Source organism: Dreissena polymorpha, chromosome 13 (assembly GCF_020536995.1).
Source record: "Dreissena polymorpha isolate Duluth1 chromosome 13, UMN_Dpol_1.0, whole genome shotgun sequence".
In the NCBI taxonomy this organism is placed as follows: domain Eukaryota; kingdom Metazoa; phylum Mollusca; class Bivalvia; order Myida; family Dreissenidae; genus Dreissena; species Dreissena polymorpha.
The window spans coordinates 36,658,428-36,684,807 of NC_068367.1; the positions used below are offsets into that span (position 1 = coordinate 36,658,428).

Consider the following 26,380-nt stretch of genomic DNA (forward strand, 5'->3'; position numbering starts at 1 on the left):
ATATGTTAATAACAAATTACCGGTAACGCTACATCGTGTTTAGAAGCGGTTACCACACACGTTATAATTTACTTCCGACTCACGCTGTCCTTGGTAACACTGCTTGAATAAAACAGCCTTACATTGAAACGGAAATAAAGATATGTTAATACATGTACATTCAAACACATAAACGCTACATCGTGTGTATATAGAAGCGGTAACCATTATATTTTGCAAATATCTAATTAAAGGCTTCATTAAGAATAAATATCGATATATTTAAAGACGTGATATTATATAAATATTCTGTAAAGCATCATATAAAATCATATCCGCCTATTTAAGTAATGTTATGGGCACATTTAACTGTTGAATTGAGCTGGAAAGAATTAACAGGTCAAAATAGTTTGTTGAAATGTGGTTACTGACCAATTATCTGCAACACATCTTGCTACCAGTTGTTTATAAAAAAAATATTATAGTCGATATTTTACATGACTCTAAGAAAAAAGGATCCGTAAAACAAAATAGTGTCTTTGTGTCGTATGAACGAATATGCAGTAAACCTAGATTTACATCGTAAATCGAATAATTTCTGTCGTCAGTTGTCAAAGTACGGTTGATATTCAAATGCATTATTTTCCTCTTTCCGGGATATTGTTTTAGTATGTTGATGCTGCATTAACAAATATAAGTATATATAAGTGAAAACACAAACAATAAACAACGGTTGCGATTAGGCATAATGAACTGTACGATGCCTATGATATCACTTTATAACATGAAACTAATAACTATGAAAGTGGCGTAAATCTAGGTTTCTATGCTACACAAATGAACGTGTAGATGTATATCTATTCACTCGATCCGCCGCGTACGTATGCGGCGGATTTACTCCGCGAAAGTTCGCGAGGTAAATACAGACTCGGCGTCGTTGCGCGGATCGATGCCGAGTGCCGCGGCGATCCGCCGCGTGAACCCACGATTCGGCCGCCGCGTACTAAAAATCTTGCCGTGGCGAAGCCGCGGATAATGTTTGTTCCGCCTTGGCTGTACTGTATATACCACTTTATGTTTAAGGGTGTGTATAACAATAACTAAATTCTAAAACAAGAACACCGCATAACGGGTGCCACGCTCGGCTGCAAGTGCAGTTTTTAATAAATGAAAGCTTGTCAGATTTTTTTTATTTTTTTAGAGGTCTCAGTGACCTTGACCTTTGACCTATTGACCCAAAAATGGGTGTGGCATGTAGAACTCATCAAGGTGCAGCTACATGTGAAGTTTCAAAGTTGTAGGTCAGTCTTCACGCTAAATATTTTAGCAAAATAGCCCTTCGGGCTAATAAGATGGAATTTTTAATAGCCCGAAGACATGTTCAATAGCCCGAGGAGGTCAGTTTAAATTTTATGACTTTTTTGGCCAGGAACACCAAAATAGTTATTAACAATCAGAAAATCTACTTCCATTAGTAAAAACAGATGCATGTGATTACAGTAATAAAGGGTATAATGTTTCCTTTTGAAATGCATTTTATACAAAATGCACCTGATAATTATGCTGTTTATTGTAACTTTATTATTACACATGTTCTCATTCAATGATTCCATTAATCAGTTTGACCGATGTTTGGTTTTATTTTAAAGCAAATGAAATTATTATCATGTTTAAAAAATATCCGAAGAACTTCAAAAATACATCAGGCTATTAAAATAACAGATTATAACCGTATTATTACTAGGACAATCGCCGGTGAATTTCTGAATTGTCGGCATGTGGCTTCAGAACAAAAGGCCACTGGGTGTGTTAATTGCCCAATCTACCAAGTGACAATGTCTGCTTCTTTAATTTACTCCCGATGTTTTGATAAGCATGTGTCAACCGTGAAAAGTATTGTATATTCGTAAACAAATTATAAGAAGCAAAATAGGTCACGTAGCAGAACGTCAGATTACAGAATAAACGAAAGTACTACAATTATTAATAATACATTGTAAAACTTATTCTAATACGCAAAAATAATTGATTAAAACACATGGAAACCTAACTGTAATAAGGATCAATTTGTTTTAACCCAATGCGTACAATATCCCTTACAGACTCTTTTATTTTTATTGAAAAATTACTTGTCCATTTTTCATGAATTATAAATACATTTTCGGAAAACGCTTCTTAAATTAAATACGCTTCTAGATTGGTCATTATTTTAAAACATTACGAAGTGCCCGATGCGCGAACATCCCGGAACGTGATCTACGCATGTTCAGTTTGAATAACCTCATCTTGATTGGGCGTCAATTGCATCATTACTTTAAATAGCAACATACCCGGATGTTTACACGACGGTTTAGAAAAATGGCGGCCGCATGCTTTAAAACGTATAACTTTATTTTAGGCATTTAAATAGCAAATTTAAACGTGCTTCTTAAAAAACGCGTATAAATCAGGTTATTGATATGACGCTCAAATATTTAATCGACCGATCGGGCTATTTTATAAGCATTTAGGATCGACCGACCGGCCAAAGAATCGACTCGGGCTTCGGGCTTATAGGCTAATTCGAAGACTGGTAGGTTGAAGCACTTTGACTTAAGAGCCAATGTTCCAAACCTTAACAAAATGTAAAAGTTTTAGCAAGACGCGTACATCGGACGACGAGCTGGCTATGACAATACCTCGGGTTTTCTCCGAAAACAGCCGAGCTAATAAAATGAAAGCCTTTATATCATACCTACTGATATTTCTTAATTAATAAAAAACTTTGCACATTTCGCACAAGGACCGGTAACTGACCACAACAGCTTACCATCTATTTCTTTGTGCACAGGAAAGCTTACCTGTATATTCAAATACGTTCAGAAACTTGATAAATTTATAAGATATTAAATACGCTACGCAAAAAACTTGCCCATAATAAGAGCTCTGCGGTCAGAGATAGATGACCCCCCCCCCCCCCAATAGGGCCTTGACAGCCATTTCTCAATCCTTTGATGACCAATTAAACACTTTATGTCACAGTGACCTTAACGTTTAAACTAGTGACCCCAATTTCAACAGGGGTCATCTACTGTCCAAGGCCAAAGCACATTTGAAGTATCTAGCCAAACTGTCAATTTGTTGACAAATTATTGATCGGAAACGATTGTCACGCTTATTGTGACAGTGACAGTGACCTTTGACCTAATGACCCTATTTTCAATATGGTCATCTACTGTCCAAGGCCAATGTACATGCAAAGTATCAAGCCAATTGTTTAAATCATTGACGAGTTATTGATCGGAAACTATTTTTACACTTATTATGACAGTGACCTTGACCTTTGACATTGTGAGCCTAATTTCAATAGGGGTCATCTACTGTCTTAGGCCAATGCACATGTGAAGTATCAAACCAATCGGTCAATTCATTGACAAGATATTGATAGGAAAAAATGTTTACACTTATTGTGACAGTGACTTTGACCTTGGACCTAGTGACACCAATTTCATTTTTTTTTTTACAAAACTTCATGAAATTTCGTTATTGCAGTCAGAAATTATTTGTTTTCCATTACAACCTTTCTCATATAAAAGAATCCATACGAATGTTAAGCATATTCTTCAACTAGAAAAGAATCCTTTTTCTACCAGCTACTACAAATTATTTGATGCAAAAGCTGGGCACATGCTTAACACTTCGTCACTCAGAAGCAAAGTGAAAGTTGCTTTATAAAACCAGCATAAAACCAGAACAGCCTGCGAGAACATGTATCTGCCAGGTTGTTCATGTTTTATGCTGTTTGCTGCTTATCAGTTTCTTGTGGCTGCAAATGAAGCTTTTAAAACTAAAATTTATTAAGAAAAGTCTTTCATAAATTTGATTTTCTAATGCACTTAAAATAGGTTTAAATGAGCATCTGAGGAGTTAATGTCAAGTAACTGTTTCTCACCTGATGATATTGCTTGAGAAGGTGGTGCATCTGTTCCACTTCCTCACTGACTAGAGTTTTGATGAAGTACCGTTTGTCATGAGACAGTAGCATGCGGGCCCCACTGCGCCCTGGTGAGTCCATACCCTGTGGCTGCTTGGTTAATGAGTTCTAAAAATAGAACACAGAGGCTTCTTGGGTAATTAGTTCTTAAAATAGAACATGGAGGCTGCTTGGATGAGTTCTTAAAATACATGTAGAACATTCTTGGAAAATAAGTTCTAAAAATAAGAACATGATGACTGCTTGTGTAAAGTTCTTAAAATATTACACATAGGCTTCTTGGATAATGAGTTCTTAAAATAAAACATGGTGGCTGCTTGGGTAAAGAGTTCTAAAAATAGTACACTAAAGCTTGTTAGGTAATCAGTTCTTAAAATAAACAATGGTCTCTGCTTGGGTAATGAGTTTTAAAAATATAACATGTAATGAGTTCTTAAAATAGAACATAGAGGCTGCTTGGGTAATGAGTTCTAAAAATAGAACATGGAGGCTACTTGGGCAAGTAAGGTTCACAAGGTTTCACATAGACATATGACAAAAACTAGCCTAACAGTAAAGCTGGCAGCATATACAAAAGTGACAGCTAGAGTTTTTAAATAGTTATACTTATAATTAACAAAAAAAGGAACACTGACATTATGATGGCCATGTTTCAATTGAGAGAAACCATATCTGACTTGTCACAGAAATCATTAAAATGTTCGGAGCCAGTTCATGAAGCTTGCTCAAACAGAATTGAACTCTAAAGAGTTGATAAGCTTGACCAAGTGACCTATCTCAAGTAGATTTTTTTTCTTTAAAAACTCTTTAAATTATAATCTCCACTTACTAGGCCATTAAATTCATACATATCACAGTTCTTAAGGTCTAAATCACAACTATTCATAATAATTGCCGGGACAATATTACAGGGTTCATACAGATTTTCTCCAATGAAATTCAAGCACTTTTTAAGCACTTTTCAAGAGAAAAAATCCAAATTCAAGCACTTTTTTAGTCCGACCTACTGAATATTATTCTGTGGCCAATACTGACAATATTTTCGCTAAATTGGGCTCTTCTTGCCTAACATTCTATGTGAATTTCAACAGTCTGCACTACCCTGCTACAGTAACAACTGTTTAATCAAAAGTAAGATATTTCATTATGATATACACTGTAACTCCAATATAGCGCGGTCAATGGGGTCCAAGCCGCGAAACAGCGTTATAACGGATCCGCGTTATAGGTTTTGAGCTCATTAACTGCAGGGTGCTATAAAAAAACAGGTATAGAATAGCCTATAATATAGGTCATGTATATTGCCATGCTGTGTTGACGCAAATACATGCATATAAACCGAATCGTATCGATAACAGTATACATACCGCTTTTCTTATGTGCACATTTATCCGATAATCCAATAAAATTGCAACATCACTTAAAAATAATAATGTTGAACATTAATGACGATATATGTTTAAGAAATTCGTAAACACAACCGTACGCATATATGCCATTTTCAGAAGTGTTAAGAGTACAGTGCATTATGGTGCAGAGATTTCATTGGACGAGCGACTTTAAATTTAGATTGAATGCAATACGACTCATGTACAAAAAAATGTTTTATTGCGTCATACGCATGCAAAAAACGTGTTTCCCGGGGACTTTCTGATACCGCGCGAAAATGAAAGTGAAACTCTGTTAACAATTGCCGGTACACTGCGTTCGCATGAAAATAAATCGTCTGCATTATTTAATTTCTTATACACGAACTGAAAGATTAAAAGACATAATACTAGAATGATAATGAAATGACAGAAAAAGTTGTTTTATACAGTAGGCAGTATATTTCACAGCCGCTCATTTAACATAGTCAAACTGCAACCATATCAAAGTAAGAATGTTTCAATCGTTTTGAATTACTTGAATTGTATAACTATCCCGCTTGCACTTAACTTATGGAAATTATCGCACCGAACCGCTCTGATGAGAAATACATGTAATAAACACTGACACGCGAGTTTTTCACACCTTTATTGACATTACACAACAGATTAACACCAATTAGCTGTCGGTGTTGTTTAACCTCGAGGCGATTATAATCGGTTCAACGGACGGTTGAATAAAGCAATCAACATGACTGTGATTGCCGCCATCTTTGAATTGTCTGAAAATACATGAAGTTGCATAATACGGATTTGAATCAGAAATCAAATGGAAGGTTGGAGAAAAAATGGGATCCAAGCACCCTCCGCGTTATATTGGATTCAGCGTTATAACGGAGCGCTTTATATTGGAGTTACAGTGTAGTTATTGACCAAGGCATTACACATACCAAAAAAAAACTGTTATTTGTATTGAATATCATTATGTAATCTAAATGTTCATAACAGATATTCCAGTGGTATAATATAGCTGCTACAAAATGTTAAAGACAATTATGCATCTGATACAAATTAATTCTGAAGTAAAAATAGAAAACTACAAATGTACAGAATCTCGCAACGGCAATATAAAATGCCATGTATTAATTGAGGCTTGTAAAAATTAAACTTATTAAGTAATTTTCTACAGCAGGTAAACATGTACATGTAAAATCTGTTATAGATGCAATAGTGTGTTGTGTATGGTCAGACTGAGAGTCTGCACTCATGTAAACAGATTGCAGTTTCTTCACAGTATCATCTAATTTATTTGACAATCAGTCAAGTGCAGCGTTTTTGTCTTTAGTCTTTTGCAGTACGTCTGAATGAATTGGGTTAACCGAATGAATTTGCTTCACAGACAAACTGCATTTTAGGTGGCGTTTCAACGCTGATTCCCCCATACTGTCGATCTCTATACCTGTTCTGAGTTCTTTGCAAGATGAAAAGACTTTAGAATCGGCATTGTCAACAACCCAAGGGTACTTCAAAAGCCACCCTTTCCGAAAAATGCACTTATTTGCTGGCATATTTCAACTTGTCAGCACCGTAATGGCATAACGCGTACAACAAAAACCGAAGTAGACCAATTTGCGGAAGATTAGTAGTAGTTGCCTCCCTTACGCTCTAAAACCCGTACCAACCTGTATGGATCCAGTACCTGCCCGTATGAACAGATCGGAACCGTCATAAATCTTGAAAAAAACTACGACTTTGACTCACGGAAATTAAATATTTTTATCTGTTTTTCAAGCACTTTTCCAGCCAAATTCAAGCACTTTTTAAGCACTTTTCAAGGCTATGGTTGAAAATAAGCACTTTTAAGCACTCCAGATCGTTTTTAAGCACTTTTCAAGATAAACCTTGATTTTCAAGCACTTTTCAAGGTCTGTGCGAACCCTGAATAATATGGACCTCTTGATATTTCACTCAAGGTCACTCAACTGATACCCAAATAAACTGAGCCCTTCTTATCAGCTTTTGTGATGTTTTAAGAACCATTTCATAATTTTGTCCATAATATCATAAGGAACAAAATTAATATTCTAAGCAAGTTTTCTGGTGATTGGGCAATAAAGTGGCCTCTAGATTGTTCATAAGCTATTTAGTTAATTACACCCAGTGCCCTAGTTTTCGATACCAAATGACCCATGTTTGACATCAACTGTGCTATAATTGGGACAAATGTTTTAACAAGTTTTTATTATGATTTAGCATTAATTTTGTTGACTTTAAAGAAATCGCAAGCTTTTTTTTATTTAACCTAGTTTTTTACCCAATATGACCCAGTTCTGAACCCAGCAGAGCTATCGATGGAATAAATGTTCTGACCAAGTTTCATACAGATTGTGCAATCAATGCAGCCTTTAGCCCTTTGCATGCTGGGAAATTTGTCGTCTGCTGAATTTCTATAATTAGCATTTTTTTCAATTTTTTTCAAAGAATACTTACAGAATAGCAAACAGTTTGGATCCTGATGAGACGTCACATTCTGTGGCGTCTCATCTGGATCCAAACTGTTTGCAAAGGCCTTCAAAATTCGGTTCCAGCACTGAAATGGTTAGAGTTTTCATAAGGCAAACCTGGAGGATGCAAAACCAACAACAGACAAATGGCAATCACAAAAGCTAGGCATGATTATGAAGGCTGCATTGCCTAAGTTCTAAAACAAGAACACAAAAGCTGCTTATTTAATTTCTTTGAAAATACAACAACATTAAATCAGTTCATTTGATTAAACCCATGGTTAGTTGAGATATATTCAAGATTCAAGATTATTCATGAGTAGAAACTTTATTGTCTTGGGAGCATTTAGAAAAAGTTTAAAACAAGAGGGCCTGAAAGGCCCAAAGTCACTCACCTGAGATAACAAGATATTATTAGGATAAATATTCTGACCAAGTTTCACGAAGATCGGAAAATAAATGTGGCCTCTAGAGTGTTAACAAGGTTTTACTATAGCTATATAAGGAAAAATGCCCCGCCCCCTGGCAGCCATGTTTTTCAACCAACCAGCATCATTTTTTAACTCTTCCAAGATATTATCTGGATGAATCTTCTGACCAAGTTTCATGAGGATCGGACAATAAATGTGGTCTCTAGAGTGTTAACAAGATTTTGCTATAGCCATACATAGCCATATAAGGAAAAATGCCCCGCCCCTAGGCAGCCATGTTTTTCAAGCAAACGTCACCATTTTCAAACTCATCCATGATATCATTGAAACCAATCTTCTGACCAAATTTCATGAAGATTGGAAAATAAATGTTGCCTCTAGAGAGTGAACAAGGCAAATGTTGACGGCGCACTACGGACGATGGACACCGGACAAAAGACGATCACAAAAGCTCACCATGAGCACGTTGTGCTCAGGTGAGCTAAAAATATATCATAGGAATTATAATATATACTTTCCAACACTTTTCATTGAATAAGGATAAAACCTTAATTACCATGATCTGAGACTGTTCTTATCTTATTTATAATTTTGATGTCGATTTTTTACTTTTTAGATCCATGGTGTGCAAATTAAACACAGAAATGGATGCCAATATCAAATTATTCTATAAACCTATTAGCTTTTATAAACCAGACATATACAGCCATTAAAATGGATCTCAATCTCAGTTGGCCCACTGTTTTATGGCACCTAATTACAACAGTATTGATTTCCTAGAGCAACAAATTGCCAAGAAATAAGGCCTAAAGCAATAATTGTGTTACTGGTCTGCTTCAAACAATTGTTTTTCACTTTGATTTTGCTTCTAACATTTTATACACCATGGGTGAATCTACAGAATTATTTTTTTTTCACTTTGAATTTGTTTTTATTATCAAACACTTTGCAAACCATGGGTAAATCTACAGAATTATTTTTTCACTTTGAATTTGTTTCTATTTAGTATTATCAAACACTTTATACACCATGGGTGAATCTACAGCATTAATTTTGTTTTATTTTTCACTTTGAATTTGTTTTTATTATTTAACACTTCATAAACTATGGGTGACTCTACAGAATTATTATTTTTTTGGCCCATAACTTGAGCAACTCACAGTCTGTTCAGGTTTTATGCTGTTTGCTGCTAATCAGTATCCAAGGGTTGGAAATGAAGCCTTAAAAACTTGAATCTAGTAAGAAAGGTCTTAAATTAAATATAACTTTCTAAGGGTCTACAAATGCATGAAAATACGCATCTAAGTGGCAAAGGCTTAACTCTTTCAGTGCTGAAACCGAATTTTGAAGGCCTTTGCAAACAGTTTGAATCCAGATGAGACACCACAGAACATGGTGTCTCATCAGGATCCAAACTGTTTGCTATTCTGATAGTATTCTTTGAAAAAAATCGAAGAAAATGCTAATTTTAGAAATTCAGCAGACGACATTTTAGCAGACGACAAATTTCCCAGCATGCAAAGGGTTAATTCAAGACCTTTCTTACTAGATTCAATTTTTAAAGGCTGTATTCCAACCCTTAGATACTGATGAGCAGCAAACAGCATAAAACCTGAACAGGCTGCGAGTAACTCACAGGCTGTTCTGGTTTTATGCTGTTTGCACATAGCCATTTTTACTTTGCTTCCTAGTGAGAAAGGGTTAATTAAGAAACCACTGAATATCTGCAAACAGGATTCAGTTGTTTTTCAGGAAACAGATGGCTTTAAAACCATCAGAAACACAACTTTTCTTTGGCCTCAAGACTTAAACCTGCTTCATTATCCAGTCTCTAAAGCCACTGATTCTGCTTTCAATAAATTGTGGAGTATTGCCTATATGAATGTACACTGCCTTGCAAACAAAACTAATGCTTTATGGGCCAAACATTGAGAGGCAAATCATGTTACCATCATTACAAAATTGTATCAGAAAATCAAACAAACCAGGAGTATAATTTTTAAGTGCCCAATAATTCACCAAAATAATGTTTTCAAAGAGAAATGTTTGTTTGTTTGGGCTCTTTGCTGTTTACAATAGTATTTCAATCCTTTAACGGCGACCTGTTTACTGACGCACTCTTTTCTTAAGTAGGGGGAGAATGGCCATATAAAGAATTTCGTGACCAATGCCCATGTTAGTTACATGTACGTGGTTGAGACCAGGATCTCTAATTATCTCTGCTAGGTATTTATCTTTAAACATTTTTTTTACACAAAACTATGAATACGTATTCCTAATATAAATTATGACAACACATGGTATGAAACATCAAAATATTATTTATTATTATATTAATTATAATTGTTATTATATCACTATGTCTATTAACAACCTAATAAGCTATAGGGCTGGAGCTGGCACGAAAACGTTTGCGTGTACATTTGCTTTCCAAATCACTCGTTTAACATGTACAAGCACATTTGTATCATACCAATGTTGACTTAAAATATTGCAGATCCCAACAAAAGCTAACCCTGGTCAAGGACAAGGGTTGTATAAGCATTTATTTTTTCTGTGAAAATGCACACAGAAATGAACATAGCATTGGTGTACATCAAAACGCAATGTATCTGAATAGATAGCCAAGATAGTGCGTTGCTTAAATTTTAAAGATTAAGGATGTCTGACTTCCTGTTAAATGTAACGGAATTTCAGACACAATTACTAGTAACAGCAGCACTTCTGTGCAAATTAGCCAATATCCAATAACCCTGTAGGCTAAGTTAACTTTTGTCTGCTCAGCAGTCACATATAATATATCACAACATATTGACATGCATATAAATAAATATAAATGACCAATTAAAATGAATACATTTCAATGAATGCATACATCATTTTCATTAATACTAATAAACAATTCATTATTATTATCAATTAATTACAAAATTATTTTCAAATTTAATGATGCTGCAGCAGTGTCATAGTCTAGGTGTCTGTTCTGTAATGTAAAGACCTCGGGTTTAATTTCTAGTCCAACTAGAGCTTTGTCACAGACGTGACGTATACCCCCACGTGCCGCATTGACACAGACTATTTTGCATGCTGTCTTTACAAAACAAGAGAATCTAATTTATGGCAATTTTTAAGAATTATTAAGCCATTATCATTTAAAGCCATTTTGACCTTTGAACTCTTGAATTCTTCCACATGACACGCCATTCTAAGACTGTGAACAAAATTAATGTACAGAATCATTTAAAAATCTCGCAATGAATGACATAGTTATGGTCCAGACAAGATCATTTATTGCCATTTTTGACCTTTGAACTCAAAGTGTGACCTTGACCTAGGAGATATCGACGTAATTCTTTCGCGCGATACACCGTCCAATGATGGTGAATACATGTGCCAAATGATTTTCAAATCTCACAATGAACGACATAGTTATGGCCCGGTCAAGCTCATTTATGGCCATTTTTGACCTTTGAACTCAAAGTGTGACCTTGACCTAGGAGATATTGACGTAATTCTTTCACGTGACACACCGTCCAATAATGGTGAACAAATGTGCCAAATGATTTTTAATTCTCACAATGAACAGCATAGTTATGGCCCGGTCAAGCTCATTTATGGCCATTTTTTACCTTTGAACTTTAGGTGTGACCTTGACCTTGAAGATATCGACGTAATTCTTTCGCGCAACACACCGTCCAATGATGGTGAACAAATGTGCCAATTGATTTTAAAATCTTACAATGAATGACATAGTTATGGCCCGGACGAGCTAATTTATGATCTTTGAACTCAAAATGTGACCTTGACCTTGGAGATATCGACGTAATTCTTGTGCGGGACACACTGTCTAATGACGGTGAACAAATTTTACAAATGATTTTAAAATCTCACCATAAATGACAAAGTTATGGCCCGGACAAGCATTTGACCTTTAAACTCCAAGTGTGACCTTGACAGTGGAGATATCAACATACTTTTTTCACACAACACACCGTCCCATGATGGTGAACAAATGTACGAAGTCATTTTAAAATCTAACGATAAATGACATAGTTATAGTCAGGACAAACTTTCGGTTTAAAACGCACTAAGTGACCTAGTTTTTGACCTGGCATGACCCATATTCAAACTTGACCTAGACATCATCTAGATACAACTTGTGACCAAGTTTGGTGAAGATCGGATGAAATTTCGGGACAGACTGACAGACCGACCGACAGACCAACAAAGTGACTTTTATATAGCCCCCATTAACAGTAATGGGGGTATAAAAATGTCAAAACTGGCTTTTCTTTTCAGAGACACCAAGTACTGGTTCTACCCAGGAGAAAGACTCTTAAAATATCTCAGTATATCTCAGTATAGGTTATTAAAAAAGTTCAAGCCCAAAATCCTCCATTTTCATTTTGTGTAAGGTTGAAACAATTGTTCCTTTCTTGAAAAACTACATAAGAATTCCACAGATTTGCTTAGCACAACTGATGACTTAAATAACTTAATAAGTCCATGGCTTTTTTGGCTATACTTGAAAAGAGAGAACACAAACAGGTTAAAACTAAAAGTTATAAGATATCCCAGTAACAGAGCTTGAATTATTCCAGATTTAATACAATTCCTACTGTTTAATAGATGAAATGAGCACAATTTAATGCTTCATGAAAATCAGACAGGAACCTGCAGAAATATTACAAGAAAGATCTGTGATCTGCAAAAGTTCAGGAAATGTTTTCAAGAATAAAATAATTGAATTAAAATCCCATTACACGCTCGATGAACAGATTAAACATAAAAGATCCAGTGAAAAATACCAGAATAAAAAAGATACATTTTTCACTTATTGTTTTAACCCTTTACCAGTGCTCCAGATAACATGCGTAAAGGCTTAAAAACGAATTAAATGTCTTAAATAACGATTTAGATTTAAAATCTTTGCGTAAAGTTATGCATGGAAAAAATAAAAACACGAATTCGAAATTTTAGAACGTGTGTTAAACTTCCAGTAGCAAATTATATACGGTAAACATTTCATCCCGGTTCTGACTCTTCTAGGCGCTCAATTAAAACTACCACTTCAAGTCAACGTCACTCAAGCATTTGCTCAATCTCCACGCAGAGTTGTCGTTCCTTGCTCTCACATACACCTCTGCGTAAGGCTCAGCCTGCCATTTTGCCTATCAAATAGGTAAAACCGAACAAACGCATTCAATGTATATTTGAGTGGATATTTAAGATCGCATGCATTTTATTAAGAAATATGACATTACATTAACGGTAAATCGTGCAAAAACTTGCGAGTTTTAATGCAACTCTTTGGAACTATTTTATTGCCCATTTACGCAGATCGAATCATTCCACACACTTCACAAATGTAAACAATTGAACATAATTTTTATTGAGTGACGTTAGGAATTGCTTAGACGTGTGTATGTATGTTGGTTTCTTAACATCAAAAAACCATATCAATTTTATAATAATGAATTAAGACTGATATAAGATATCATGGTATGATATGGTTTTCTTTAATGCAGTGAATGCAATGTAACCGTCGTGCAAGACATTGTTTAGTATACTGTAACCTCAATGATGAACGCTTGGAATGATCATGACATGAATGAGACGCTTTCATAACAATAGTCCGTTCTGAGCCCAACACATAGGTGAATGTAATGTAACCGTCATGCAAGAGATTGGCATTTGCTGTGAGGAAAACCCACACCTAAGAACGGTCGAAAGGCCAAAAGTCTCGATTTTGTTCTCCTAGTATTTCAGGCGAGTCATTATTGTTTATTGTACCTTTTTAATTACACTTATCGTAATTTTTATACACAATACCTATTCAAAATGTCATTAAAATTAAATGTTAAATATAGTTTTTGATATGACTTTAACGGCGACCAAAAGGCCATTATGACCTAAGCCGAAGTGTCAGTGACCGTTTTACATAAGAAATCAAAATGGTCAACCGAAGCAGTGTATCGAAGCGTGGAAGGCAAAAAAAGCCATTTCAGTGTAAAAAGTCCACGCTGCATGCATTCTTTCAATTAGATTCAAATACCCAAAGCATGGTTTCGTCACTAATTGATGAACTTATAAGCTGTCCGATTATGGGAAAGCAAGAAACGGAGAAGGAAAGCCAGGCTTTTCCAAGACTATAAACCAAAATGTTGAATTATTGATGTGTCAAAAACAATGAATAAAACATTATTTGGTAATATATTGTTAAGAATTGATTTTATAAATAGGGGGTAAAATAAGAATTAATTTTTAAAATAGGGAGTAAATAAGACTTTGACCAAATTTTTATCTGGAGCTCTGCCCTTTACCACTTCGGAACGTATTTTTTCACAATTTAAGACCCTAAGTTAAATTTAATTACAGGCTTCAATTCCAATCCTTAGATACTGATGAGCATCAAACAGCATAAAACCTGAACAGACTAAGAATAAGAGTTACTCGCAGGCTGTTCTGGTTTTATGCTGTATGGTTTTAGTGCTAAAACATGTGAGCACATCATGACTTGAATACAGTCTACACCCATCAAACCAAGACCCCTCCCTGACCACTTAGCCTAAATCGTTAAACAGGAAAATATTATAAGTACAGCTTGCTTGTTGATCATACGCTACTTATCAACAATCTTAAAACCATGTCACGGACGTAATTTCTTAATGTACATGTACATGTAAACATTGAATTCATTATAACTTCCCTTTTAGATTTATCTGGAAAGTTAATGATCAGCATTAATAAGGAAACTGATAGTCATATACTAGTATACGTGTATTTACAAACAATTATGTCCTTCTATAGAATCCTGTAATATTACAACACTGGTACAATGCTGGGCTAAACATTTACAGAAATACGTATGTGCACAAGTTTGGTAGTAGCTCTTTTATCAACTCATAAAAATGGAAAAAAATTATCCAATAAAATAATGTTCTTTTCAAATACAAATAAATTAATAACCAATCTTGGTTAGCCCTTTGCCACTTACATGCGTATTTTTACGCGTTTCTAGTCCCTTAGAAAGTTACATTAATTTAAGACCTTTCTTACTATATTCAAGTATTAAAGGCTTCATTTTCAACACTAAGATTCTGATGAGTTGCAAACAGAACAAGAGATTGCCAAGCAATATGGTCCCCTTCCAGTGAAACTCCACCATTGTCAGTATTTTATATATATATATATTTTATGCCATAGCAACCAGAATTCTTGACATAGGAACACAATGAATTGACGTGCATAATCTCCATATTGCCATCTGTCCATGTTTCAAGTTTCATGCAAAAAATATGAAGAACTTTTAAAGTTATCGCAGGATCCAGAAAGTGTGACGGACTGACAGACTGACAAACAGACTGAACGACGCAGAGAGCGCAAACCATAAGGTAAGGGAAATAAAACCTGAACAGACTGTAAGTTACTCGCAGACTGTTCTGGTTTTATGCTGTTTGCACATAGCCATTTTCACTTTGCCTCTGAGTGGGAAAGGGTGATACATGTATATCAACGTACGAAAATATTGAAAGATGAACGCAAATTAGCAAAAGATAGATCTCGAGTTGAAAGTTAAAATGCCTAACCATCCACTGATTTGGCAATTGCCACAGTAAGACAAGTAAACCCTAACCCTGTGCATGCTGGGAAATTTGTCGTCTGCTAAAATGATGTCTGCTGAATTTCTAAAATTAGCATTTTCTTCGATTTTTTTCTTCAAAGAACACTATCAGAATAGCAAACAGTTTAGATCCTGATGAGACCCCCTTTTCTGTGGCGTCTCATCTGGATCCAAACTGTTTGCAAAGGCCTTCGAAATTCGGTTCCAGCACTGAAAGAGTAAACCTTGGTGTCAATATGACTAGACAGAGACCTGTATGAAATACAAATTAAGCGGGTCCCAAGAGACAGGCATCTGCTAAACAACATGCGAAATTTGCCCATAGACTATCGTTTTGTTCAATCAATATGCTGGATATGTATGGAAGATGTGTGTATTTTTACTATTTAGCTGAGGTCATAAATAACTGTTTGCATAATACATTCTACGATCCTTCTAACATAATTAATGTCTGTTTTCGGACACTTTATTATTCAGACACCCTCTGTCTAAACACCAGAGAAGCAGTATAATAGGGCCACAAACTCACAAAATGTCTACTTTTCAGTTGTACACTGGTGTGTAAACAGCAGAAAACAAAAATGATTATTTTCATAATATTTAAGTTTGTATTTAATATTTTCCAATGAAATTTGGCATACATACAGTACAGACAAAGCGGAACAAACGTATTTCGCGATCCGCGGCGGCAAGGCGAAACGAGTCGATGCCGCGTCAGTCGTTGAAGCCAAGTCAGTATGCGGCGGCAAGTCGCATTTCGCCGCGAAACTTTGCATCTGTCCGCTGAGGCATGGCGCGATCCGCGACATGATGCCGAGTCGATGCGCATCATGAAATAAAAAATCTTTTTAAAATTATTCGTAACATGTAGTTAACAAATTTTGAAAGAACAATTTTAATAATAATTAAAATCATAATAAATTTATTGTGCGCGGATTGTATTAGCATATACATGTAAGCATAGTTAATGTGTCTGGCCATTTACGTTTGTTTCCCGCCCGTAGTGTATGTATTTCACACATAAACAAGGTCACGTAATTATGTTTTCGCACATACAAGTGGTTAAGGCGCCAGCATATGGAAGATTTATAAATAAATTGCATGTTGATTTTGCTATTACATTTAAGCTGAGAAAATTAGCAGTTTGAAGCCACATCAATAATCAAGACGCTGACGACGTTTTTGTTGTTTTGTTAATTTTCAGCTTATAACTATTGTTTGAATATGCGTATATAATCACTTTTATTTTGTTCATATTATACAGTTAATATCGCTACTAATTACCCGATAATCCCGTATATTCCAGTTTTAAAGCAAATGCTGGTAAATATTTACGATACACAAACATTCTCGATATTTCCCTAAGTATCAAATACATTTTGGCATTTGTTACTATTTATAGAGATGATGAAATAACATCTAATCGGGGCGTTTTTTTCACTGAACACGCGATTTACGCCTGACGTGATGTTCATGTATTTATACAACACAAAATACACCCAAACTATCCAAACGACGTTCTACATGTCTGCATAATTTTCGGGCGCTTTTTATGAAACAAAGGATATTTTAGCACTGTTTATTTGACGCTAGAATTTGCCAAAGGTCGCGTTAGCATTAAAATTCGAAAGTGTGTTTCGGATTACAAATTTAATAATGATAATCGAACGAAACATTAACAGTTGCGTGTAATTAATTCTACGCTACACATACATGTATGTACAGGTAGGTGGATATCTTTTCACTCGATCCGCCGCGTACGTATGCGGCGGATTTACTCCGCGAAAGTACGCAAGGTTAATACAGACTCGGTGTCGTTGCGAGGATAGATGCCGAGTGCCACGGCGATACGCCGCGTGAACACACGATTCGGCCGCCGCGTACTAATAATCTGGCCGTGGCGTAGCCGCAGATTATGTTTGTGCCGCATTGGCTGTACTGTATATACAAACAATATGTATGTGTAACTTGGTGGTTGAAAGTTATATAGTTATTGACTGACAGTTAAAGTTTTTTGTTGTCTGCTTGAAATTCAAATTTCCCTGTAAATGCTAAGCACCGCCCACTTGAAAGGTTATGAACTTTTCTCAGCCAGTAGCTAGCGAATGACTCAAATCCGGTTTACATTTAAATACAGATTCAACAGTATACCAAATGCTGTCTGCTCAAACACGTGTTTCTATTTATAAACAATCTAATGTTAGCAGCAAATCACTGGCAGATAAACCCAGCCTACTAGTTTATGTTGGTTAATATTTTACCACCGCAAATTATATTTACCACCGCAAAATCAACCAAGTGAGATCCGGCTTTTAAGCCAAAAATAATTATTTTGTATGACAACATTTTTCAGACACCCACATTTTTTGCAATAATAAATGAGTTTAAAAAAAAAGAGAAATCAACCTGCTTTTCTTTATTCCTTGACGCATCACATGTGTATTTTACAACCTGATAACGGTCTTAAAACCTGGCAGATGCAAGTGAGAAGGCACTGGACTGTAACATCCAAGTTATTTGGGTAAATAGGTATTAACTACCCCTGATATTGTTCAATCCCCATTTTGAAAATGGGTCCTGGTCCCTTTAGACTGGGAAAAATCGCGTTTTCATTTGTTCACTTGCAGGTAAATAACTTTTGGAACTAAATTGACACAATTTTTCCTCATTCGGGGAATCTTTTAGATGGCAATTGGGAATTTTGTAGTTGTTCGTCAATTTGGAAAGTACTTTTTATGGGTACTTTATAAAAAACAAAAACAAGGGACAAAATTGTCACAAAACCAGGTTTTCATTGTGAAAAAAAAATCTGATAAAGGGAGAAAACTCAAACTGAACTTTTGAAATGACAAAAAAAAATTAACCCCCTTTGTAAGTTTTTTTTTTTTTTTAAATCTATTTTTAGTCGTGGCGACCTTGACATTGGAGATATTGACGTGATTCTTTCGTGGGACACACCGTCCCATGATGGTGAACAAATGTGCCAAATGACTTTAAAATCTCACAATGAATGACATAGTTATGGCCAGGACAAGCTCATTTATTGCCATTTTTGACCTTTGAACTCAAAGTGTGACCTTGACCTTGGAGATATCGACGTAATTATTTCGCGCGACACACCGTCCAATGATGGTGAACAAATGTGCCAAATGATTTTAAAATCTGACGATGAACGACATAGTTATGGCTCGGACAAGCTCATTTATGGCCATTTTTGACCTTTGAACTCAAAGTGTGACCTTGACCTTGGAGATATCGACGTAATTATTTTGCGCGACACACCGTCCAATGATGGTGAACAAATGTGCCAAATGATTTTAAAATCTGACAATGAACGACATAGTTATGGCCCGGACAAGCTTATTCCGCCAGCCCGCCCGCATTCGCCAATCTAATAACCAGTTTTTTCCTTCGGAAAACCTGGTTAAAAACGCTGCTTGCTAATCATGTATCTAAGGTACATGTACATGTAACCTTACTTACACAAACTCATGTTTCTGCCAAATTAAGCTGAATGTTACATTTGTTTTTACTTTACCCAATTACCTGGAATTATTTTGCCAGAGAAAATCCTTTTTATCAGTCAGGCCTTCAGTTATTACATACTTACTTGAAAATATTAATTTGCACCTTAAGGACATTTGTCCCATTTTTTAAATCGTAAAAAAGAAAATAACAACATCCATTGTTTGTTTTTTTGAAACATGCCTTTTTCTTAAAGCTTTTACCAACTTGAATGCATATATGTTTTTGTGAGGATGGCTTCTGAAAATTTCAAGTCATTTTTAATTCAAGGATCTTTATACACTTGTTTCACAGGAACATTGGATTCATATTGGATTCAACAATCAATTAATGTCTTGTGATAATTCTTAAACGCGGGAATGTGAAACTTGCCAAAAGGCAACCAAAAACACTTGATCAACGTACATACAGTACAGCCAAAGCGGCACAAACATAATCCGCGGCTACGCCACGGCCAGATTATTAGTCCGTGGCGGCCGAATAGTGTGTTCATGCGGCGTATCGCCGTGGCACTCGGCATCGATCCGCGCAACGACGCCGAGTCTGTTTTAACCACGCGTACTTTCGCGGAGTAAATCCGCCGCATACGTACGCGGCGGATCGAGTGAAAAGATATCCACCTACCTGTACATACATGTATGTGTAGCGTAGAATTAATTACGCGCAACTGTTTATGTTTCGTTCGATTATCATTATTAAATTTGTAATCCGAAACACACTTCCGAATTTTAATGCTAACGCGTCCTTTGGCAAATTCTAGCGTCAAATAAACAGTGCTAAAATATCCTTTGTTTCATAAAAAGCGCGCAAAAATTATGCAGACATGTAGAACGTCGTTTGGAAAGTTTGGGTGTATTTTGTGTTGTATAAATACATGAACATCACGTCAGGCGTAAATCGCGTGTTCAGTGGAGAAAAAAAACGCCCCGATTAGACGTTATTTCATCATCTCTATAAATAGTAACACATGCCAAAATGTATTTGATACTTAAGGAAATATCGAGAATGTTTGTGTATCCTAAATATTTACCAGCATTTGCTTTAAAACTGGAATATACGGGATTATTGGGTAATTAGTAGCGATATTAACTGTATAATATGAACAAAATAAAACGTGTTTATATACGCATATTCAAACAATAGTTATAATAAGCTGATAATTAACAAAACTACAAATAAGTCGTCACCGTCTTGATTATTGATGTGGCTTCAAACTGCTAATTTTCTCAGCTAAAATATAATAGCGGAATCAACATGCAATTAATTTATAAATCCACCATATGCTGGAGCCTTGACCACTTGTATGTGCGAAAACATAATTACGTGACCTTGTTTATGTGTGAAATACATACGCTACTGGCGGGAAACAAACTTAATAATTGGCCAGACACATTAACTATGCTTACATGTATATGCTAATACAATCCAGGCACAATAAATTTATTATGATTTTAATTATTATTATAATTGTTCTTTCAAAATTTGTTAACTACATGTAACTAATAATTAAAAAAAATAAATATTTCATGATCGCATCGACTCGGCATCATGTCGCGGACCGCAGCATGCCTCGGCGGACAGATGCGAAGTTTCTGACGCGGCTTCAACTTCAACTTATTCAACTTACATACAAGATTTATATACACAGAAATATACAACATATATAGGCTCTTGAAAACATTTGTTAAACTTCAGCGAATTTTTCCTTCTTTATAAAGTACCTGAAAACGGCGTATTACCAAAATGGAGAAACTACAAATTGCTGTCCAAAAAATTCCCAAGTTAAGGTTTCCAAAAAAGATTTTTTTTCTTATTTATAAATGAAATGCAAGATTTCGTTAGTTTCCTAATGCAGCCCTATTGCTTGAACCTAAGTAAGTAAATATAATATTGACAATGTGACAACATTGAGTTATTAATTTTAAAGTATTTGGGAGAAAAAAAATTGAATACGCCAATTTCCGAATGTGAAGACTTCACGATATGATTACCAATTTCTTGTTATTTTTGACCAATTGGGCTGGTACGATTTTTTTTCCCAATTGGGAAAAAAAAATCACTGAACCTACATACAATAATAACATAGAGAGAAATATACAGAATATATTGGCTGTCTTGTTAAACTTATATTCAATAATAAAATACACAGTAATATTCAGCATATGCTCACCATATAGTCTTGATCATCGATTCCAAAGCGCTCCCGTAGATTTCTGAACACAATTGGGCAGTACTCCTTTATTTTGAAATGACTTGGCATGTTCTCCCTAAAATTAAGGATTAAAGCAATTACAATAAGTATTGTACATTAATTTACATTTCAGTGAGCCTCGCTTTGTGAAAAGGGGGTTGAATGCATATGCTTAAAGTGTTGTCCCACATTAGATTAAGCAATTAGCACAGGCTAATCAGTGAGGGCACTTTCCACTTAACCCTTTGCATTCTGGGAAATTTGTTGTCTGCTCAAATGTTGTCTGCTGAATTTCTAAAATTAGCATTTTCTTCGATTTTTTTCAAAGAATACTATAAGAATAGCAAACAGTTTGGATCCTGATGAGACAGCACGTTTTGTGGCGTCTAATCAGGATCCAAACTGTTTGCAAAAGCCTTTAAAATTTGGTTCCAGCACTGAAAGGGTTTATGAAAATTTTGGTTTAAAGGAAGACTTTAATTTTTGACGAGAATCCAGTTAAGGCGGAAAGTGTCTTCCCTGATTTGATTGTGCAGAACTGCACAGGCTGATCTGGGACGACAGTTTACAAATATGCATAAAACCTCCTTTCCACAGAGCTAGTCTCATAAAAACTAAAAACATGACAAAATTAAACTTAAAAAGGAAGACCAACCTAAAGAAATAAAAAACCTAGTTAATCTTACAAAATCATCTTGAAAACCTACTGACACTTACTTATATTAAATATTTTAAACTTTAAATGAAGGCATTTAAAACTGAAGTATGACATGACAATTGAACAGAGAACAAGTATAAGCAAGAGATGTGTTTGTCAGAAACACAACGCCCCCTACAGCGCCGCTTTGATAAAAAAAAAATGTCATTATATCCCTTTAAAAAATATTACTTCCATTGTAAAAATGACCTGCCAAATGATAAATAGCAATTATCTCCCTTTAGTTTAAAGCTTGTTACTTCTCTTGGATTTGTTTGTTTTTACCTTGAAGGATGACCTTGACCTTTCACCACTCAAAATGTCGACTCTATGAGATACACATGCATGCCAAATATCAAGTTGCTAATATTCAATATTGCAAAAGTTATGGCCAATGTTAAAGTTTTCTGTTAAAGTTTTCGGACAGACAGACTGACTGTCTGACTGACTGACAGACTGACAGACAGTTTAACTGCTATATGCCACCCTACCGGGGACATATAAAACAAGTATGTTTTTGAATGATTCAAGGAAAATCAAACTTAATAAAACACAGTGAACACTAACTGGTAAGATAACAAACATTTATTATTATTTTCTTCAATTTTTCTGTCATAACAGACATATAGCGCTTTAAGGGCATATTTGAAAAAAAGGGCTTTTTGTGCAGATTTTGCACTTCTTATTCGTTAACATTCCCAAAAGCAAAAAAATATCTTTTCCCCACATCAAGTCCCAAATTTCTAATGTTGTAATGGTTTGACTTTCAGATGTTTGGCAATATAGTTGTTAAGTACAGAAGTAAAGAGTCTGACAATGTAAAATCCATTTAATTGATACATATAATTATATACATGCATATATATAGGTATAGGTAATATTACCAGAGAAAAGCCCTGGAAGAAAAAAAAATCTAAAATCAAAAATAATCCAAAACAGCAAACAGACAAGAACAACTAAAATACAAATTCAAGAGTTGCAGTATAACTATACCCTGTTTCCAAGTCTACACTGAAAAGCATTATAACAAATTAAGAAAATGTAAGACACATACCGTAATTACTCTATGTTTTCGGACACTCTAAGTTTTCGGACACCCCTTTTTTTAGCAAAAATAATTATTTTTCGTGACTCTTAATTTTCGGACACACGATTAATTATTCGTTCATAATTAATGTCTCAAAGTTTTTGGACAGTATATTTTACTGCGCTAATTTACCAAATTTCTGTCCTGTTTCCCATATTTAATGACACTTCGATCATGGGGTTTTACAACCAGATTAACATTAACAACGACCATTATATTTTCGTTATTGGGTAAATAACCTTTTAAACCGGTATTAAACAATGGTTTTGCCCAATAGCATACTCGTTATGCCAATAACCAGGGGTAGTGCCAATTAACAGTTCAATTATCTACCGCAATGGTACTAACCCTTCTCAGTAAAATAACTGTGCCAAATACTAAACTCTTCAAAGTGTGATGCACCCTATTGCAAGTTTTACGAACAATGGAAGGTGTTAGACAACAACAATCGGAAATGAACAAACAAATAATTCATAGTTTGCTTTTTTTATTGCGTTAATTACAGGTTCATACTAGCGAGTATCGGTACATCACATGCTCATCTTAGAACTCGTTGTTCAAAGTACAACCTTGTTTTAACTTTCTGTCAAATAAATTAAGCATTTAAAATTATTTAAAATGCAGTGCAAACATATATTACTGTAATTAATATTATACGGCATGGTATTTTACAAGCGCATGCTATTACCGGTAGTCATTGATACAATTGACGCTATTTTTGGACACTTCAATTTTCGACTCTAAGTTTTCAGACACCTGTATTTTGTGAATTTTTTTCATATCTAAGTTTTCGGACACGAATTTTTTTAATTTTTTTTTAAGTGTCCGAAAACATAAGAGTGATTACGGTAATCATATGATATTATATTATTAGCATATTTAAGATGTTTAACTTGTGCTTAAGGAAGGCTGATCTACATTTATTTTATTGATAAGTACACTGTCTTACATACATGTAGGCCTGTGTTTTCATTTCATTCAAATTTCGGTCCAGTAGGGGGACACATTCCCACTAGAAAAGTTTTTTTAAAACCCAAATTGGACCTAAAAATTCCCAAAAAATTATTTTTTAATAAGTCTCAACATGTAATTCATCTCAAATCCAGCTCTATAAGTTGAACCTTTGTAAAAATAATATTGACTTTTCTTTATTCTCAATTCTAAAGTATTTGTAAGCAAAATCACTAATCACTAATTTCTCAATTTAGACGAAACAACACGATTTTTCGAATTGCAAAGGGACCCAGCAAATTTGACTAAAAATATTCACACTGGTTTGTACAGATATTACGCCTTATACAAGTACAACCTTATTTTAGTCATATCTTTGCAGTCAGTTAAACTGCTCTCATTTTCTTAAGTACATGCCGGCACTGCGGATACTTTGATAACGGATGGCACTTTGATAACAGTGAACAAAAAAGCCAAACGCGGGATGTGATTTCTTCAGCTTTTTTGCATTTACTCCCTGTTCATTGGGTTTCCAGACATAAACCTTTTTGGGAGATTAATGTTACACCACTTTTTATCTAGAAGAAAGAAAATCGCGGGAAACAGTTCATTTTATAAAAAAAGAACTTTAAATTCCATAAAAAATCTGCATGAACTCCACCATGTACAATGTCCCACAAACTAATATTAAGGATGTATTTTATTGTTTTTAACTAAGAACCTTATATTTCCCGCGTGGCTCATGTTTTTATCCCCACGGTTTTCGGAGAAAAAGTGGGGATATTGTATTGATGTGCGTCTGTCCATCCGTCTGTCCTGGCCACCTGCTCCTCCTACACTATTAGCACTAGAACCTTGAAACTTACATACATGGTAGCTATGAGCATATGTGCGACGGTGACAGTGCCGGAAACTTGATCTGACCCCTGGGTCAAAAGTTATGGGGGTTGGGGCGGTGCCGGGTCAGAGATTTTCACTTATTTTTATGCCCCCCGGTATGGTGCATTAGCCATTACTTTGGCAATATTGATGATAGCAACTTGATATTTGGCATGCATGTGTATCTCATGGAGCTGCACATTTTGATTGGTTAAAGGTTAAGGTCAAGGTCATCCTTCAAGGTCAAAGGTCAAAACAACAAATCCAAGGGAAGTAATAATCTTTAAAGGGAGGTAAGTAAATAACCTGCCAAATGATATAAAACAATTAAATAAATCAAAGTGGCGCATAGAGTTACACAGTAGTGGCGCAGAGATGTATTTAGTATTCAATTGTTTGTGTTAACTCATCTGTGAAATGGTTTAGCTCAATCTAATGTTTATACAAGGGATGATAAAATATTGGCACAAAGGGACACCTGTATATGAGAGAAGAGATAGAATGCAGTCAAGCATAAAAAGCATGAGAAATTCATGGAATATAGCCTCAAGAATCTATAAAAGGGCTGAAACTTTCAATTTGTGCAATTACAATTTTAGACACATTACTGAAAATCTGTCAAAGTGTGTGGGAAAAATGTGAGAAACAATTTAAAGCAAGATGGACTTTGAACAGGCACATCAAAGACAGACATGAAATTCAACATATTCAAGATTGCGATAGAAAATTTCTGAGACGCTACTATTAAGTCAACCATTTAACCTCAAAACATAACTTTTCCAAAACAGTAGCAAGAAGATTGGCTATAAGAGAGCATGTTCAGTCATCTCATAAGTCATTCCAATTAGGATGACATGTACATAATTGACTACAGTGAAGTTGATTCATTATTAGATTTGTTAGGAGAGCAGGATGAGAAGGAGAAATTAGGGTATAGATTTTCACTCATTTTTTAGGTTATTTTACATTAACTTCTTAATTTGTACATTGAATTACTTCAAATTTATACTGAACATCTCTTATGACAATACGGTCAATCTCAACTATGCATGACCCCATTACCAACCCTGGGGGGCCCCTGTGTCAAACATGCGGCGTGGGGATACGTGTCGGCCTCTGCTGCGCCATTTCTAGTTAACTCTGTTATCAAAATGCCATCTGTCTCCAAGTAT

At 35.2% G+C, this 26,380-nt stretch overlaps 1 protein-coding gene across 3 annotated transcripts in view; it reads right to left on the bottom strand.

Annotated features, from left to right (window-relative positions):
- The window catches only part of LOC127854878 (phosphatidylinositol 5-phosphate 4-kinase type-2 alpha-like), a 131,032-nt gene that overhangs the window by 93,154 nt on the left and 11,498 nt on the right, over positions 1-26,380 (bottom strand). For 2 of the 3 annotated variants that reach the window (XM_052389981.1, XM_052389982.1), the window contains exons 3-5: positions 23,285-23,302; positions 21,574-21,670; positions 3,911-4,060 (exon numbers count right to left, since the gene is read on the bottom strand). In XM_052389981.1, coding sequence (XP_052245941.1) covers positions 3,911-4,060; positions 21,574-21,670; positions 23,285-23,302 — 265 coding nt within the window. The remainder of the gene's footprint in view (positions 1-3,910; positions 4,061-21,573; positions 21,671-23,284; positions 23,303-26,380) is intronic. The other variant, XM_052389983.1, reaches the window with a different exon arrangement.